General features: G+C 33.5%; 1 protein-coding gene across 1 annotated transcript in view; it reads right to left on the bottom strand.

The window, feature by feature from the left end:
* The window catches only part of LOC108731265 (circadian locomoter output cycles protein kaput), a 92,789-nt gene extending 71,806 nt beyond the window's left edge, over positions 1-20,983 (bottom strand). The window contains exons 1-2 of the mRNA XM_018461508.1: positions 20,767-20,983; positions 474-570 (exon numbers count right to left, since the gene is read on the bottom strand). Coding sequence (XP_018317010.1) covers positions 474-556 — 83 coding nt within the window. The 5' untranslated portion in view covers positions 557-570; positions 20,767-20,983. The remainder of the gene's footprint in view (positions 1-473; positions 571-20,766) is intronic.
* Positions 20,984-21,305: the final 322 nt, after the last annotated feature.

Consider the following 21,305-nt stretch of genomic DNA (forward strand, 5'->3'; position numbering starts at 1 on the left):
ACCATTTTTCTCTCAATGTAGAAAGTAATCTCTGTATGTATTTTTTCTTGAATGAGCTAATTTAAACTTTGACGTGTAATCATTATACGTGTAATCTTTGCTTTAAGATTTAATCACTTGCCTAATTTTATTAAATCTTTTCCCTTCGTGCAAATTTAGCAAATAACATCATACATTCCTGCAAAAGCGTATCAGTAAAACGATTCGTTTTCGACGCGTAAAATATTGTAGCTCAACCAATACACGTGTATAGGTTAAAATTCGCGATAAATATTATTTCGGTAACTAACAATCAATACAAATCAATCTATTTCTAATTTAGGTATATAATAACAATGACAATGACAGTGAGTTTTTTAATAAAAAAAAATAAAATTCAAAATGTACTATCACGTGTATTACCTTCGTTACATCACAACAAAGGAGAAGTAATTATTAGCATGCCAACCTAAAATGAGACAATTTTAACTTACCCATATGAATTGGTGCTTTCAGACACGGACGCAGCATACGGAGAGGACGTGCCAGCATCATCCTCGTCCACGTCATCCTTCATTTTTCACAGCTTTTCTGCACATCAAAATGCTTTGTTAATTTAAAACTGCTACATTATTGACAAAATTGTGTGAGCACGCGAAATGCAATAACTCAACCTTTACAAGTAATTACATTTTGTAGAGACTGAGTTATGAGAGTACTTAACTCAATTTATCGTACAAACTCAATCTTGTTTTCACATTTTGCACGAAGAATTTATAAACTTTAGGATGGTCACTGTAAATATTAATGAAAGATACTTTGTGATAACAAAAAAGTTTTTAATTAAATGTAAATTGAAAAAGTTATTATACATCTAACAATTCTGTACATTTTTTTTATTATGATACAAAGTTACGTCGTCTCATTAGTGCGATGCGCATCTCTATACATTCATATACATGTACATATATTCTACGATGAATAAATCGTGCAAAAAATTAATCGTTTTCTATATTAGAACGTTCTATATTAGAACGTTTGCTATTATAGAACAAATAAAAAAAGAGTTCAATTGCAAAATACTTATTTGCGCATGTGCTTTTAAATATTTATCTAATGCATTCTTGACAATTTCTTAACGCGCGATGCAATATTGTTGTGACAGAAAAAAGCGTGAGTAAAACTGTGATTCCTCAAACGTCTAATAAGAGACAGAATAATATTCAAGTATCTGTAATAAAGTCTACTTCAAGAAGTCAATGCAAAAACGATAAGTGGTACATCGTCATCAGCCGAATGATACAATTAATCGCTCATGATGCACGTAGCTTTAAACTGATTCAATAGTAGGCTTGTTACATAATAAATACCAGAAGAGTGTAAGTTTTGGTGATCGATCATATAAATAATATTAAGATATCTTAATCGTAATTATATCTATATAGCACGTAAATATGAACGTCATATAAAAAATAGATTAATGATTATTAAAAATTAATTAAATATTAAATATTATCAATTTTAGTGTTATTTAAATAATATTAAACAATATATTTTAAAAATTGCATTAACTAATGTAACATCTTTTATAAGTAAAAATACTTTAAAACTTTTTGCGAAGTAAAAGAAACACAATAAAAGTACACAACGGTTCATATTCAATGTATATTATCCATACATTCAATGTATATTTAATGTATGGATATTATTCATATTTATTTTTTCCATGTTAACTGATATCTTTTATCCTATTTCACATCTATATTCATTTTTATACCTTCATTTTGTTTTATTATTTAGTGCACATTTTAATTTTAGATAAAAATAATATTCTTTATCTCTCTCTCTTTCTCTCTCTCTCTCTATTTATTCCATATCTGTATTTATTTCTATATCTCTGCTTTCTCTTCTATTAGTTAGAATATATTTTTAATTTTAGTTGAAAATAAATTTCGTCAAGCTTTAGTCAAATTTTATTTATTTTGTAAAATCAATAAAAATTAAGTACTACAAGTTTACAGATTGCACTGTATATTGAATGTATATATTTTAACAAGTTGTGAAATCCGATTTATTTTACTATCGAAATAAATGACGAATCGAACGGATGTTGAAATTGAAAACTCGCTAGGTTCGAGCTACGACTTTCACCTTGGATATAATCTCACGCCCAGAATGAACTTTATAGAATCGCTAGTTCTACGTGACAGGCAGAATTTATCGTTGATCGCGCTTCGTTGCTCTGCGAACGCGCGCGAGCGTGAACGCGAATTGAATTTGCGATTTGTCGCAGCGCACAAAATGCCGACCCGATGCAGGATTGACCGACATTTAGCGAGCCGGTAAAATCAACGGTCGCACGTCTCGCGTGTACGGATAACAGTGCTAATTCGTGACAATCGTGCGGCATTGCACCCAGGATCAAGGTGGTCTTTGTTCATGGTCACGCAGCTCTCCATCACAACTGTAGATCATAACGTGTACGTGATCCCGAGCGCACCACACGCGAAAGATCCACGTTTTCAGCATCAGTGATACTGCAATTCTGTCGGAGTGATGGACTCCATCATTTTTTGAAATGTTTAATATTTATGGATAACTGAAAGTTCGATCAAACCTTCGCGGACGTTTAGATATATTTAAAAAAATTTAGATACTAACATTGTGACAAGTAAAAGTATTAAAAAATATATTCTGAAGAGAAGTAAGGGAAAGAAACTAAGAGAAGTACGCGAAAGCTTTTATAGATAAATTAGAATAAAAAAAATTGTTTCCTAAATAGTGCTAGTGAATTTTAAATATATTTTAGTTATGTCAAAGCGACGAAGCGATTTTACATATCTTATTGCAGTATATGATCAATGTTATATTATTCATCTTTCGTCTTGAGAAGATAACTTTCGCGACAGCATTTTCTCTTGTGTAAAATAAAAGTTAATTTGTATTTATGAATAAAGAGAATAAAATATTTCTGCCACATTATACTTAATTAAACAAGTGAGATAATGAAATTATCCCGGAGCATTTTTTTCCTACTTCAATATATTTATATTAAGAAATTTTTCATTGGCATTATTTTTATGCATTACTCTCATGAGTATTTTTCAAAATATGCACTAATAAAAACTGTTTATTTAAGAATAAAATACAGCGAGAACACTACCTAAGATAAATTGTGTTGTGCCCTTTATTAAAAAAATGATAGAATAAAAAGAGAAAGAAAGAGAAAAGGAAGGGAAACAGAGAAAATCTTTTTTCACATCATCGGACTCTCAATATTTAAAAATGTTTGATTATAATTATTTAAGGAGACGGCTCCATAACGTTTTGAAAAATTTGGAATAAAAATTCGTTCTCAGAATCGAACAGCTTTGAACCTCTCCGTAGTTGTACACAGAATACTATATTACATTTATAGTCGCAACGTAGTTAAGCGAAGGTTTGTGAATCTATCTGATCTGATTCTTTAAAATCTTTGTGTTCTGAATCTCTCAAAGATGTGAATGATGGGTAAGTGTTTACATCTGGAAGCTGGAATCAGGTAGATCCACGATATATCAGGTCATTGACATTGCATTACTATCACTAAGCTCTACTGCATACGCAGTATACGACGGTGCTGATAAGACCAGAGGTAACATACGTACGATGCACTCAATTCTAGATATTTAGAATCCAGATCAAATATATAAAGCACTATATATCGTCCGATATTAAGAAAGCTTTCGTAAATCAATCTGAAAAATTCCTTGTAAAAAGAATATTTTTTCATTTGTATTTATATATTTACAGAAATATATATAAATATAAAAACTTGTATGTATAAAACATATAATCGTATTTTTCAATTCTAGTTATAAAAATATTTGTATAAATTGTGTGTGATTCAAAAATTTTTACTTTTATTCCATATCCATATTTATTTCTATATCCCTTTGTTTCCTTTTTATTTAGAATTTGTTTTCCTTAATTAAAGAATTTACTATTTAAAATAATTAAAAAAGGAATAACTTTTTGAAAGAATGAGATTTCATTTTTTTCGAAAACTACTAATTAATTTGAGTCTTTATCATAATTAAATTTGTGATATCAAGTTCTTATATTTTTTTGTTGTCAGAATATTATTATAATATTTTATATACAAATCTCAAAGATAAATATCAAATTGGATTTTTTTCATTCATTGAGAATTCACTCTGATCCGACTATTTCATAAAATATCTAAAAAAGTAATTATAATGAAAATAAGTAAAACATTCAAAGAGTGCTAATTAAACCGCCGAATTTCGCGCGACGAAAATGCAAATGTCGAATGGCCAGGAGAAAAGTGAAGAAGGAAGACAATAATAAACCCCCCCTCGTCACTTCACGTCATAATATTCAGTCGTCTAGACGCCAGACTTCTTTTGTTCATCCCCGCTGAGCTGATTTTCGGGAATTGTCGCGAGGGTTGAATCACGACGTTACATTGTTACACAGTGAATTTTACGAGAAATGCGTGGGACACAGGTGTACAAGGGGTAACCCGGCATTTCGGTCGCGGGTTGTTGTTTTCCCAGTCAGGGAAATACATTCGACACGTCGTTGATCATGAGAGACGACAAAACTCGTTCGCCTCGATGCACACGTGCGACCACCCGTTGCTACCGACTCTTCTTTCTCGCTCTTTTTCTCGATTCGATGGCGGTTAACGATGCTCTCGAACCAATTTGGTTTCGCGCTCGTTTTCTTCCTTCTGTCTACGTTTTTATCTGTACGTCATTCACTGTCTAAACTTTGACACTTCAAATAGTTTCCAACGTTAATACCATGACATTTAAAAAACGCGATAATATTAGACACTGATATCGTAAACTCTATAAGATTCACGATTCCCTGCAAAAGAACTGAATTCAAAGTTTAAAATTTTAAACTTTTAAAAATTTGAAATTTCCAATATCAATGACGTTGCTTTAAACAAAGACAGTAGTAAGACTGTACGATTTGAATCGTTAAAAACTCGTTTAAGTCCGGAAATAATTTTCATCAGAAAACTAATGTTGCCATCCTAGATTCTTCGTGATATGGAATATTGTTATGTGTAACATTAACGTCTTAATACGTTCGCACAAACGGTAACGAAAGTATGGAGTGCATTGCAAATTATTTTTTTAATCTTTGCGTGTTCTTTCTTGGAAGCGTAATCATGTTTCAAGAGAACTTTATAGATATCTTCGGGATACCATATACTGCTGTAGCGTGAGAGGAGACGTATCTAGCAAAATAGGAGTCAGAGTCCTTTGCCCCTGAAACACGGGACAGAAGACACACGTGGCTTGGTTTATCATGAAACACTATACTTTATGATATACATATATAGTTAAGATACTCTACTCGTTTGTTAAATGTTTAAATTTAATTATTAAATTTCGTAATAAACATAATAGAAGTTATGTTAACATTTTAAATACTTTCGTAATAAACATAATAAAAGTTATGTTTATTATGAAATATCACTTTTTTGTGATCTGCAGATATAATTTATATATATGTTCGAACATATAATAGTCCTAATTCAAGATATTGATCTCAAGAGTATAAAATAATAACTTTATATGACGATAAAATCACATACAACGAATAACGTAGACGAAAAAATATCCTCGTTAATTAGACCATTATATAATAAAATTTTTTAGTTCATAAGTTATTAATTCTTAAAAAAATCTAAACAGTTTTTATTGAAACTATTAAACTTAAACATTTTCAAATGATAATCTCTTTTTATATGATCATATATGATATTTGCTGCATATCAAAATTTATAGAACGATATATGAATGACCTTATATAAGTCTTCTTGTTTATGTGAACATATATTTGAATGAATAAATTCTACAATAACTCAATATCAAGACCAATTTCACATTATGTCATATTTGCAGACACGCGTTTTCATGGCACATGTTCACATAGAGATTGAATGCCGTAACAATGTCCTGCTACTGCAACTAATACGGTCATATTACTGTCACACATATGTCATAACATCCAATGTCATGGAGAGCACGTAAATGCGCTTTGATAGCTTACGCGCATAAGCCTTAGCAATGCAACATCTCGCAATTCCGGTTTTATTGATATTCTATCGTACAACTATGTCACGTAGGAGGGTAGGATACTCTTAGATGCAAGTAGATGAATATCTCATGGAGCAAGCGTGCACACATTTTCTGGTATATAAATGGCTGACGCATACATTTTACATGTGTACCTCCCTCCACGCTTTGAGGTGGATTCTCCGTAGATACGCTTCAGTTCGTAGAACCTGTATCGAGTTCAATGGCCACCCACGGAAAACGAGAATCTATCGAATGGATGTACAGAAGTAATCTCGCGATATATATGTTCATAAAGACTACAAGTAAATTAAACAAGTACTTATATTTCTAGACATAATATTTCATGATCGAATGACTATATCGCTTGTCTTTTCTCGCGTTTATATAACTAAGAGAAAAGAAAATAATAAGCCTCTATTTAATGATAATTTAATCGAATGTGAATATCAACTTTTGTCCTCGATTCATAATTAATTAATAATTAGAATTAAAAAAACATAAGAGATTTTATATTATGTTTCATACTTATCAAAAAGCAATCAGCTGTTAGTGCCAATCAATGGATCAAGTATATATTTTAATATATTGAACATAATAACACATTATAATAAAGTAAAGTTTCATTGAGAAAAATTAATGTTATGTAATTGTCAAGATGCATTGTAAACATCAACAATATTGCAAATAATCAGTACTATTCATTACAAGTAATCAGCATTATTTAATTGGTTGTTTGCATGTTGCATTAACATTGCAATAACAATCCATAACATTAACTAGGGCATGAGATGACCTAATGCAACCGAATACGGTAGATATAGGAGTCATGTATCTTTATATCATACCAAGTAACAAGAGCTTATTGGACGCGAACTCATGATATGAACGATATTAGCGACTTATTAATGTGCATGACACATTACGCAATAAATTAATTCCAATGTGGTCGACGATATTAGTTTCTGCAAATAAGCGATTACTTCTCAACGGATCTTTGTCAGACAGAAAGATTGAAGATAGCAATGTGATAGTAAATTTGATATTACCAATGACCAACATTTCTTGCGCCATTAATGTTCCTGTTTATTGAGAACAGAGGAAATGATTCTGATAAATCTTTCTCTTTCTGTCTCCCTCTCTCTTTTATGCGAATGTAAAAGACTATAAATGTATTTTCGCATGTATATCTTTTAAAAATATTAGCCGCGCTTTAGCGCGATAAAATTCTATTTTATCCTAAATATTTTTCTAGACTTCCTGTACAAGACCGTTGCCCGGTTGTTCATCCTAGAGAAAATTCGAGTTTTTTAGAAACATGTTTTATTTTCCCAAAATTTGATTAGTCTAAATTACATTGTAGGTAATGACCAATCTATAATCCAACAATAATATTAATTTAAAAATCTAATGTTTAATTTTTAATATTATAAATATACTTTCAAATAAAAATTAACTAAATTAAAATCGGCTTCAAATTACGATATAACAATCGATATTGTTCACTCATTCCCTATCTTAAAAACGATCTATGTACATATCCTTCAATTTATGGTACGTTTTAAAACATTTAACATTTTAGATTATATAATATTTTTCTAGTAATAATCGATTTTCTTATATTACAAATGCGAAAATAAATTACTTGAACATTAAATTAACAAATATAATAATTTGTGTGCAATAAATTAATCCAACAAAATATTTAAAAATATAAATATATACTCAAAACGTTTTAGAAAATAATTTTTTCACAATGATTACTTGCAACGCATAATTTTTAAACTATAATTTTACATTTTCTTCTATGTTTTTACTTTACAATGTTTTTATACTAGCTTCGAAATGTACCAAATTGTTTACTTTATAGTCCCGTGTGTTTGCTCACTCGGTGTACTTTGATATACTGTATGGCAATAACGTTTTAATAAAATACACAGACGATATGCATTACACATGTGACCGATTCCGCCGATTAAATACTAGCAAATCCTTTCTGCGTGACGCTGAGCACATGCTTGCGAATTAAATACAGCGCTAAAAGGTAAGCGAAAGTTCATGTGTTAAAGTTACAATATCGGATAAAGCACCGTTACTTTGTGTTGGTATAAAAAAAGCACAAGTAAAAGTTCTTTTATCTGTTAGATAGAAGTATAAAATTCTTTAAACATCACACAATATTCCAATTAACTTTTTCAAAATGACGTTAAATTGTATGATAGTCGTGTTTGTGTATAAAACATATGAATATCGGTTAATATAAAAGCTTTTTTTCTCAAACTGTAAATAGTAATTTTATGCTTAATTTAACAACAAGTGTAAATAATTCTTTTGAGTCCTAAAAATATATACTTTATATAGCTTATTATATTTTTATTTTTGTCATTATATAATAAATTAAAATATATCGTTATTAATGAGAAACTGTCATCACGCGAGTTCATGATACATAGAAAAACCATTTCCGATTTGTTATATATAGGAAATCTCAAGAGTTAAAGTAATGCAAAGAAGAGTTTTAAGGTTTTAAGATAATGCAAAGAAGTTGTACACTGAATCTAAAGTTAATCTTTAATAATATATCAAAATTGATTTTTTAAGTGCAGTAATATATTAAAAATGAGAAATATATATAATTCAAAATTAAGTAATCAGGAAATTACATAGGCTGGTTTCTTATTTGGAATAGCTGCACTATTCCATGCACTATGACATAATTGACATTAAGCAGTTCACGAATAGAAGTTGTGATGTTCGGTACTTGGACGCGTGAGTCTTTGACCATGGTATCCGGTAAATCGGATAAATAATAATTATCGGAAATTTGAAAAAGCAATCACGTTGTACACATGGTCGCGCTCTTCCGACCTTCGCAATCCGTGAGTGAAACTCGTCGATATCGATGGTAACTTTGTACTTCGTATCCTCTCTCTTTCTATCAGCAGAAATAGCGTATGGCAGATATCGCTGCGCAGTTGCATTCCCGCTTTTTACGCGATAAGCATGAAATCTTCCGCGGGCTCGACTTTTTCGTCGAGGACGCAACATTTGCAAGCAACACTTATTTTACGCGGACGATAAGATAGAAGACCTCCGCATAATAGCACTCATGGTTATAATAATCGCAAACAAAATGTCTTACCTAAAGTAGTACATTGTCAGGGTCAATTAAGAATGTCGTTTATGCATACAATATTATAGTACACATGTCTAACATATAATATGCGGCGGCGCGCTTTTATGGGTTTCTACGTTTAGAGCCGTTTTTGTCTTTCAAAATTGTTATTTCCAAAATTGAAATATATAATATAATAATGTATTTTTAATTGATTGTTCTCTATAAAATTCGATACATCAATATAAATATCAGTTCAAGCTCATACAACAGTAATACTTCCAAGTTTGCTTTATTCCTTATTTTTAGTAAATTTCATTGCAATATAATTTTGCCTCTGTTATCCGTTGGCAAAGTAATTATGTCGACACGTTTCAACAAAGAATTCTGTCAGTTGTTATACTATCTGACAACGCAACATGTCATTTTCAACACTTGCAGAAAATAATGTTTGTTATATTTTTATCGTCATTTTTTAAACTCTTGACGTATTTTTAGATACATATATTTTTAGAATATTCAATAATTATATTAGCACAAAAAATTTTATTAATTAATCTCTATACAATATAAATAAATTAAATGTGATACAAAAATATATAATATTTATATAATAAACGAATCGTTATAATTGGCCTACATAGAAGATTACTCGACTCGCACTCTGGCCATTGCCCTACTACGTTATTGGCAAGAAACCTGCACCTGCGGCAGGTGTATACCGCAGTCTACCGCAGGAAAAAAATTCGAGTTAGTTGATTTGCAGATTTAAGCAGAGGGATGCGAGGATTTGATACATCTCTGTTTAAAGTCAACAATCGGAACTGCAAGAAATAAAAGTACTTATTACACACTTAATGTATTTGCAAACGAGATCTAACTCGCAAAAAATATCTTCGATATCATCACAATTTACGATAATTAAATTTGCAGAAGAAAGTAAGAAACAATAATGCAAATTGTTATACAAGTATACGACAGATCTATCATTGGCGGTGAAAGCGATTAATCGATTAACATGAACATTAAAACGATCAGACCGATGCCCTTGAACTTCTCGCTCTCGTCGCAAGCCGAGATGCAATAACGTTCATTCACGTGAACAACGCGGGAATGCGGGATGAAGTCAACAATGCACCCCTGTAATTTGCGGCGGCTCTCTCTCGCACCTCTCGGAAGCTAAGAATAACTATCATCACCCGATCAGGCAAGGAGATGGACGTCAGTCGCGTGACCTAGTTTTAATCGGCGAACATTCTTCTACTAATTAACTATGTACGACCACTTTAGAAGTCGCTGGTGACGCCACGACGCCTGATAATATATGGATACTTCGCTTTATCGAAAACGACGCGAAAAGTTCACGAAAAGAATATTAAATAATAACGAGAAAATCAGATGGTTCTCCGATGACATTCAATTCTAAAGTCCTAAAGTCACAGAAGTTTGAATTTAACGAGCAAACTTAAAACGAAAGTGACGATAATTGACGAATTCGAAAATGAATAGTAATTCAATCGATTGCGATTTCCATCAACAATTTAAAATATTTAGAACTTCTACTCGCTTTGAGTCAAAACTTTCTAAAATGAAGTAATTAATTACTTCATTATGTTAATCACTATGTTAATTACGTATAATTGTATGTGTATGTGCGTATATATACACATATGTTGCAAGGTAACAGTGACATCGCGTGACGATGCGAAATTATCACCAGTAGACGCGTGTCGACAATGTGACAAGGATACAACCGACACACAATGTATTACAAAGAAGTGCGCGTTGTTGTCGTTGCAACTCGATGTGACCAATGTAATGATAGATTTATGCCTAGCCCGTAAATGCGCCACGAGATGCGCGCGATCCTGTTTCTAATGAAGATTAATGGCATCCCGTTGCGCAATCCAAACGGACATGTTCGTAAGAAACGTCTAATATCATGAATCCTAATTCTAAAATATCTACTCTGCATTGCCCATGATTCAGCATTGGCGATCGTTAATTATCGCTACTTGACGCGAAGAATTGCTACTCGGTTCGAAGTTTCCCATTTGTAAAAGTCATGGGCTACTAAATGCGCAAATCTAATAAGATGAAATTATGCATTCAATGTACTGGGTGCCCGCTGGAAATACGCTTGCCTAATATCATAGTGTAATTCTTACTTACAATGAAGTCCACAATGTAGCATACAGTATTTTTTTCATTCCCTTTTACCATCATATCCGTAAAACATCATATCAAAATATGTTTTTCAATTAATTATTTTCAACTTTAAAAAATCGTTTTAAGACAATAAATAAATAATGTACAAATTATTTATTTTGATTAAAAAAAGAATTAGAGATATAAAAATGACAATCGCAAAGATAGATCGATAGAAAAATGTATTTTGCATCAATAGTTCACGTCGCGTTTCACATCGTCATTATAAATAAATATGGAAATCGTTTTATACGTTTTATACGGTTTTAAGTTTTATACTCGGTATTATACAAAGTGGATTCACTAAGTAGGATTCATTTCCCATTATTTGTTTCAAACAAATCAAGATGATTGAAATTTCTTATATCCCCCATGCTTTATCTAGATATTGACATTTAACGATCGTACTAAGCAATTTCCTAGGATTAAGTAGAAAGTAATCATTTTCTATAGGAAAACTGTCTTAGCGTTTGCAACAACTGATCTTGAAAATAAAAAGTCGACTGTAAATAATACTATACTGACACACACACACACACACACACACACACACACACACACACACACACAATGAGAAAAATATTTTGATTAAATCAACAAAACAAGATTGACATTTTGATGTGTTTTCTAGTTTCATTAAAACATTTTTCACAGTGTATCCTGAAAAGTCAAAATAAAATTGTAGAAACTGATCTACGCGGATGAAAATGGACACGCGGTAGACGTCCATATTTCTACGTAAAGTAGCTTGTGTTTAGAACGTGATGTATTACGATGTCATCAAGATAAGTTAGTCGGCGATAGCTAGCGCGCGTTGAATTTATGTGCAAGGTCCACGGCGGATTTTTCGATTGCATTAGAATCGAGAAATTAACGATACCATCGGTGACGGTAATTCATTGTCAACGAACATTGTTACACGTGCATCCGCCGTACAGACCGATATTAATAAAAATCAACAGACACGTTGCGCATTGGATGTAGCAATCGTTTCATGATGATTCGCCACGATCTGTTTTTATACGGTAAATCCGGACACGTCATGGCTCAACCTAGCAAGCCGAGCAAAAGCCCGGTCAATATAAAAGTCTTCCGTGTTTCTCCTTTGTTCTACGAGTATTTATGCCAGAAAAACTCGCATAATTTTTCGTACAAATATGACGAATGGTGTTTCATATTTCTTCATTGGCTTATAATTGATCGTAGCCGCTCTTATTAAGTCGCTTACTTAAACTTCCACTCACACACAGTCACGACAAGATTAACTTTTTATTCAATCAATAGCGTTTCAAGCATCATTCTTTCTTGCATCATTAGATAATATAATAATTGTAATTATTCTAACTTCGAAAAAAGAACATGAAAAGTCGAACGTCAGTTATTATAACGAAATCAATATACTGATTTTTATGTTTTTGATAAATTAGAAATTTTGTTATAACTGACGTTTGACTTTTTATGCTCCTTTTTTCGAAATAAGATTGATTTAGTCGAAAAGCCGTTATTCAAATTGAATTGCAATTATACTAAATTTGCATAACACAAAGCGATTGAGAAGAATAAACGTTTATACATGGTAATCTAGAAACTAAGTTCATCAAATCTAGCAAACCTCAAAAGGAGCAATGTCCAAAAGAGCATAAAATCTCATAATGACTTCATGATCTCTAGGATACTACCCTACAACTAGGATCGATTTTGTGCGACGCGAGGCCTGAAGTGTTATGGCTCGGATATCAATAGAACACTATCGGATTACTTGCCAGAAGTTGTCTTAACTGGTCGTTAGTGATTGTTATTGAAATTCCAAGTAGTGTGTCATCCGAGCGTGTTGCCTTTTGCGCGCTCGGCAAGGAGTGCTCGGATCAAATCGGATCCAAAGGGTCTGAGTCGGACTGAGATTCTTCCTATAAATACAACGGAACAGAGACTGTCGTCTATCTAGGTCAGGATGAACGGATAGTGTTTACAGGCGTTTCTGTTTCGATATGCGTCGTACTAGTAGTATTGCAAAATTTACTGTTTCGATAATAACTCGTTCCACACGGTTGATGCCGCTGCAACGCTGATTCGAATATGAAATGCCACTCATACTTGATATTGGGTTGTTTTTACAATACTATTTTTCGGACACGATAAAAACGCGCGCGTATACTAGAGTGAATTCCATGGAAATTTCTGTTACACATCATTATTAGCATGGTCACAGGGAATTAATATTTATCACGACTAAATTTAACAAATGCTATTATTATAGTAACAATCATATTAATCCTCGGTCTGCAATCATATTTTTACTCCCTCCGTCTGCAATCTGGGTCTTTTTCCAGCAGTGTTGATAAAAATTATATTTTATACACGTTTTAAACTATTTAAAACATGCTTAATCGATGCTTTTAATAGGTTTTAAACATGTTTTTTTATAATACTGTTCAAAACATGTTGAAGCGTTAAAAACATGTTTAAAAAAAATACAGTTTTGTTTTTTTTTAAACATCTCTTATCAACCCTACTTTTCTGTTGTTCCTTCTCAAGTTTTATTACTGTTCTAAGCTTACAAAAAGTTCTTTTTGTTACTTTTCAAACATCTCTATTACATTACCAAATAGTTTTCTTATTCAAATGTTAAAACCTTTATTTAATAAAAACTAAACTTCAGAAAAATAATGAGGATGAAGTTTGAGGATAAAACTTCGCTTTTGACAAAAAAAACTCTAAATTGCAGACAAAGGATTAATATGTAACAACGATCATCATCGCTATTGCAAAATTTTAATTTAAATTTTATTTAAACTTTTAATAACAGAGAAAGCTGCAGAACTAAAATGGTCCTGCGCTGGACATGTAGCAAGAAGCGAAGACTCAAAACAGATAGCATAAAGGGATATTGGTATGAAGGCCCTATACATTCAATAGGCCAAGAGGAAGACCCCAGATGCTTTGGATAGATATGATATCAAGCAAACAGCGGGGCCCAAGTGGGTTCAAATAGTAACAAATCGCACAAAATGGAAGTCAAAGCTGAAAGAGATGTATGTTCAAAAATGGACGTAATACAGAAGAAAGAGAAGAAGAAACCTTTTATAGTAGATATTATTTACTGTCAATTATTATTTGTTTCCAAGATCAATTATTGTAAATTAAGATAGTTCTCCTTTCTTATGAGAAACGTTTATATTTTCTACTTAATCTTAGGAAATTGCAAGCTTATTGTTAGTATAATCGTTAAATGTTAGTATCTAAATGTAAAAAGGATCTAAATATCTAGATGTAAAAAGTATAGATTACAGCATATAAGAAATTTAATCGCGATGGACAAACCGTTGATACAATTGTTCATGCTTAAAAAATCGAGAACTTTAAGAAGAAATACGCATATAAAATACGTAATTCAACATCGTAACTCATACAAATATGATAAATTGAACTTTAATAAAACAAACACTAAAAGCTAGAACAATTGCAATTCTGTTGAATTGGATATTATAAGGACTTTGCTAACCCAACCAGTATAACATTTAACTCCATATTAGACAAACAATACTCAGGAATTCCTATATTAAACAAACAACACTCGGAAAGGTTCAACTAAATGAAAATCAAATAATACAGTACAGTACAGTGCTAAATGTAGAACAGAAGACACAGACCTTACAACAAAAGTACTTTTCCATCGGAAGTTGGAGAATGATTACGGTCGGCGTAATTATTAATGAGTTCTTAAACTAACGCCGTGGTAAACCGATTAATACCGGCAGGACGGATATAGCGTGACATTTTAACGAAGACGATAAACGGCGTTTACGTAATCTACGATGAACACGTGAGAAAAACCCCGGGGATTGGAATCGCACGAACGTGTGCGGGTCTGAATGTGAGAAAGCGGACCATTGTTTCCTCAGAGAATAGCGTTCATATCATGCGACGGTTATTAGATCTCTACGTGTGGTTACGCGCGGATGAGCCGTTATAAACCGCTGATCGATGATGACATGACGTCGATGCTTTTGCGCGGTCGCCTGCCATTAGTCACCATCGAATTTACGAGACGTCAAATGCATTATTGCCGGCGCATCTTGCCTGACATAGTTGCTCGCCCGGTTATGCCTGCATATTTTTCTACACCGTACGCTAATGACTGCGGACTTTACCGTAGTAATTCGAAACTACAATGTAGGCGCTTATCGCGCACGATAAGACACGCGATTTCTAACAAGACCCAACGATCGCGTCGGTACCCTTGAACGAAGGGTATTAGCATATATAAGCGGTGCATTGTACGCCGTAAATCCTCCATGAAAAGAACGAAGATGAATTTTTCTCGTGAAATATACCGTTTATAGAATATTTAAAAAAAAAAAGTAGATTAGTTTAAAGATTTAATACGATCTAAATGAAAAATTATTATAAATATAGTTATTTTCGTGTATAATAAATTAAAAAGATGCATTTTTTTCATAAGATATACTATTTTATAAAAATAACAAATTTCAAAAATTTTCAAAGAAATGTTTTTTTTTTAAGATGATACAATATTTAATAAACCACATATATATATTAACGTATATTTCTTGTAAAATGATTTACAAAGAACTTAATACAAGCTAATTAGTTTTAAAATATTTTAGAAATTAATAGCAGACATAAATAGAATATATAACTAGGCTAGTAATTGATGGCGCCGAGATACATCTATTAATATTATTGCCAATGTAGTTGTGCCGTTAGCGTAATAGAAGTACGTCTGGATATTGATCCAAAACTCATTTTCGATGTCTCAAGGATGTTGAATCGCCGTTCGATCGTCAGACTGTAGGTAAATACACTCGAGAATTTTCGATACGTTCGTCATCGGTGATTAATTTCCTAGAGCAAGGCAAGAGAAACGTAATGAGCGATATAATCGATTGACCAGCAACGACAGTTGGTCAGCAGACCATTCGCTTGTACTTAAGATTATAACGAGCCCATCGTCGAGAAATACGAACAAATGTGATTTCGAAGTTAAAATTTACTCGCCAGCATGATGATGAAAAGATGCGAAGTTTATCGGATCGACAATCGCGTTCTGTTACTCCGAATCGTATATCGCGCAGTATCAATTTAGTGCATAATAAAATGATACATCAGACAATCGCGTTAAATGTATCTCAAAGAATGCGCGTGGATCAGAAGAAATGTATGGAATATTTACATAATTCCAAAGAACAAACGTAATGTATTTTTCCTTACAAAATTCATTTTATTGAGGTATCCATTATGTTATTCATTACTTTTGATGAAATTGTTATACCGCTATCCTTTGCATTATAGCCAACGGCGCAATGGATTATATTCAAAAATTTAAAGTCAAGAAACATTTACATATTTTTAATATTTAAATATATCATAATTTTTAAATTTAATTTAACTCTTAAATGGCTTTTCAGTATAGCATATCCTACTTTTTTCTCAATGCTTTTCAAATGCTCTTTTCATTGTTTATAACCCTTTTATTAATAAAGAGAAACATTTGCTTGAATCGTCATTTTCTTAATGTCCAACATTTTGATTGAAAAATTTTTTTACAATACGTTCACTTTTGTAAAAGTTATAAGCAGTTAAATGGTTGTGGTTATCGAAGTGTGTTATTCCCGTTGTGAAACATATAAGAATTAATATATAAGTTATATAAAATTATTTTATATTTCAATTTATATTTTTAAATGTTAAAATATATGTAAATATTTAGAAAAACGTAAATTGCATTCTACACATTCTCCGTATCTTCAAATTCAAGAGAGGCATTTAAGTGTCACACTCTGTATAGATAATCGCACCGTTATACAGGATCAAACCAGAAAAAAACGCTTCAAGACGTAAACACATGAAAAGATCGCCTTCCTATCGCCTTCCAATCTTCAATTCGACTTTTTTACAATGTACAAAACACTCCTTACTATAGGATTGCTCAGTTTTCTCACGGTCGAGTTCGAGCTATAGTTTGTATCGTACACCATTGTTGTCCTTGGAGAACACTTTAAGATACGAAACGATACCGTTTCGGCTTATGTTCGAACTTCGTTGAAGCTAAATTTCGTTCGGGCAATAACCTGATTAATCAAATCACATGACGTTACACATAGCTTAATGTCTCGAAATTAATGTTACGAATTCGCATATGACGTCACAAAATTACGATTTGTTACACAATCAATCGGTAATGTACACTCTGAATGGATATCTATGTCCGCCGCCTCTCCTAAATTATTACACGAACTATATATTCGTAGAAGCGGATATAACAGAGTAGGACTTTATCGAGGGCAAATAATTTCGCTAAAGAAATACAGGAAAGTTTACGTAATAGTATGGACGATGGAAATATAGTAATTAATTTCCGATAGCTATAGTCATTTAACTACCAGGTTAAAGTTGAGTTTCATAAAGAATAGCTTGAAACGCAACTTCGCCTCTAGTCTTAATCGATTGTTGCTATATAAAATGATAAAATAAAACTTTTGAGACAAAAAAGACTAAATAGTCTTCTGTTTTTAAATTTTAAAATTAGATTAATATGCAGCTATTAATAAAAAAATCATTAATGAAGAAATTGTATGAAAATTGATATTTTCGCGAACATGTGAATAAAATTCGCACTAAATATCGTATATCTAAATCTATAAAATTTTTGGAATGAAATCTAACTCTAAAGAGTGAAATTTCAGTCTTAAAAATTGACAATTGAGCTACTCTTTTTTAACACTGGTTCACTCTTTATCATTTTTTAGAATTAGATTCAGACTCCAAAAATTTTAGAGAGACGGATGAAAATATTTAATCCTCGTACAGTAGAATTGATACAATCATTTCTATGTTTAGCACTAATTTTAGTTTAGCGCCTTAACCTTGGGATCACATAGACAGTTCACGGTTCCAGTTAATGGCATATTATGTGAATAAAGTTATACGGTATAGTTATCTAATGTAGTTTTCAAATGTAGGTTCAAGGTCAGTACGTTCTGTCTGCCCGTGATCGTTGGATGAAGTTTAAATATACATCGAAGCATTGACCATACTTAGTTAATTCTGATAAATTTAACAACGCTGCTGGAGGGCAATGCACGCATATGAGTGCGCACAGTAAGCGACTTTAACGAGGGTGAACGACATCAAAAAAATGAGATATTAAAAAATCACATTATGTACGCATAATTATGAATTACGTAACATTCTATAAAGATTGGACATTCCCTTTCACTGTTTTGTAACAAATATCGATTTTTTATGAATTAATATCAAATTTCTATTTCCATATATTATAAGAACAAGGTAGAATTATTTGATGCTATGCTAATACTGAAAATGATTACGAATTAGATAACATTCTACGGAGATTGGATATTCTCTTTCACTGCTTTGTATATAGTAACAAATATCAATTTTTTAAATGAATTAATATCAAATTTCTATTTCCTTATGTTATAAAAACAAGGCAGTATTATTTGAAGTTATGCTAGCACTGAAAACAATCTTTTTTAAGAAACAATCCCTTTCAACAAAACGATAAATAAAAATACATTCATTTTTTCTTTTCCAATATATATATATATCTTTAGAACTAGGTCTACAACACATGTCGAATTTTCTACAACGCACGGTAGAATTTAAAAAAGTTTTTTAAATTAAGGAGTAAATAAAAAAATGAACTTGAACTATATTCAATTTTAAATTAAGATTACAATTTAATTTTTTTCCAGGTGTATCGAACTCAAAATGATATTTTTTAATTTAGGAGTAAAAAATGGACTTTCAGCTTTCGTTAGTCTGCTCCGTAAGGGTTTTGTCCTTATCTTTCTTCTTCAACTATTCTCAAATTAGATTATAGCCAGTATTCATAGTCCCCTCTTATTTTAAAACAGTCTTAAGTGATGTCTGCTAAGGCTTAGTGATTAGCTTGTAATATTTTAAGAAATTAATTATAAGACGAATTTAAATAAAAGAACCGACTGAACGAATACTGACCTATATCTGGCTTTCACTTTTTTTCGTAGTATCGTCAGAAAAGTAATATCGTCTTCAGAAAAGATATGTATATAAATGTGTATAATGTGTAAATATACATGAATGTTCTGTAAATGTATTGAGCTCATTAAGCCTAGCTGTGCGGATCAATTATTCAGAAAATTTTCAAAGAGAACATTTGTTCGAGACGATAGGCTGACGAATGTTATTAAATCACGATAACAGGTGAGGAATTATTAAATAAAAAAATAATACGAGTCTCGGGGACGTGGTGACCTCTATCGTCGGCACGTATATGTATAGGTAATGAAAAATCCAGACAATTAATGTTCTACTTTATCGGCGGTGCGGTCCCGGGTCAACGACCGCAGTGTTGAGGAGCGCCTGACCTATTTATCACGAATGTATGTATCCAGCTTGCGCACACGTGTGCGTGCTACGTGCGTTCTTCCCCCTCTTTCCACCTATTATATCTGCTGGCGGTGATCTTTGAGGATTTCGACGAGCACACATTGGAGATTACATTTCCAAAATCTACCGCCGTCTTTAACTAAATCGTCGATTTCGTACAACCTCCTCTCTTCCGCGAAATCGCGAAATCGTCCTCGCGAAATTCCTCATCGCATAGAGAAGAAAATCATGAAGACTCCATCATCCAGCAGATCCTCGAATGCCGCTGCGTATCAATAACGTCGGATGTATCTTCTAGCGAATTCAAATCGATCCTCGTTTGTCGACCGGACGAGTCGTCTCGGCGAACAGGTTGTGGCGCCTCGGCGCGAAAGATAATCAATCGGCGCGACATTGATTCAATCGGGACAGACGACAGCGAGTCTCCGGGCAGCTCGTTTACGCGATCGTCATCGCGCGACCGCTTCGTGACGCGACAAATCACTAAGGCCTACCTCAACCTCCCCGTCAACTCGCTTTTATCCGAAACGGAACAGACGCGACCGGATGATTAACGTTGGGTCGTTAACATCGTGTCCTCCGAAGATAAGGGTCGTCTCTCGAGAGCGATGCGCTCTAGGTGTCAATGCCCTTACGAATGACAATGGGGACACCCGTTGTCATTCGTAACACTAGACAGCACGCTCACATGATGTCGCGTGACAGTGTAAGCTGAGCAAGTTTGAGGGTTGATGATAGAACGGTTCGATGTATTGTGCGATTTTTATATTATAAAATAACGAGCGACGTGGACGCGAGAGAAAGAAAGAGCGCGCGCGTGAGAAAGAGAGAGAAAGGGAGAAGACGAGACAGAGAGAGAGAGAGAGAGAGAGAGAGAGAGAGAGAGAGAGAGAGAGAGAAAGGAGTTGGCTAGTTACGCGAATGAAAGAAATATCTCACAAAGGTGCGTACTTGCCACTTCGGGACTGGAGGGACTGCCGATTAATCGCGCAACGATATCATCCAAACGCGGACAATATCCCGGATCAGCCGCGGCGGGCGACTCCTTTCGTCACGAAACACTGCACATGCTGTCACACCACGGCGCGGCGCGCGCTCATCGCGTTGAGACTCGTCCCCCGTGCCCGTCCCGGGCGCTATCGAGCGGCTCGCGCGCGCCCCACGGTACGTATGTACGTGTACGCAGCGTGCTCACGCAACGGGTGGGAACGGTGCCGTGTGTTCACGCGGCTCCAACCTCGCGCTCGACGCAGTGGCGGCGCAATGCCGCCATGTTTTCTCTTACCGCCGACGGTTTATTACCAACCCGACCGCTCGGCCGCGTTCGGTCGCGTTCGGCCCCTCCTGAGCCACCCCGCGACTCCCGCCCCCCCTATAATACATGCGCACGCGACGGTTGTATCGTATGTACACGCTACGTACACCGCGTCAATCGTAAAACACGGAACGGCCGCAACGTCGGCGCCGTTCGCGCGCGGTGAGACGTGAAA

The sequence above is a fragment of the Mycetomoellerius zeteki genome, unplaced genomic scaffold (genome assembly GCF_001594055.1).
Source record: "Mycetomoellerius zeteki isolate Tzet28-1 unplaced genomic scaffold, Tzet1.0 scaffold122, whole genome shotgun sequence".
NCBI lineage: Eukaryota > Metazoa > Arthropoda > Insecta > Hymenoptera > Formicidae > Mycetomoellerius > Mycetomoellerius zeteki.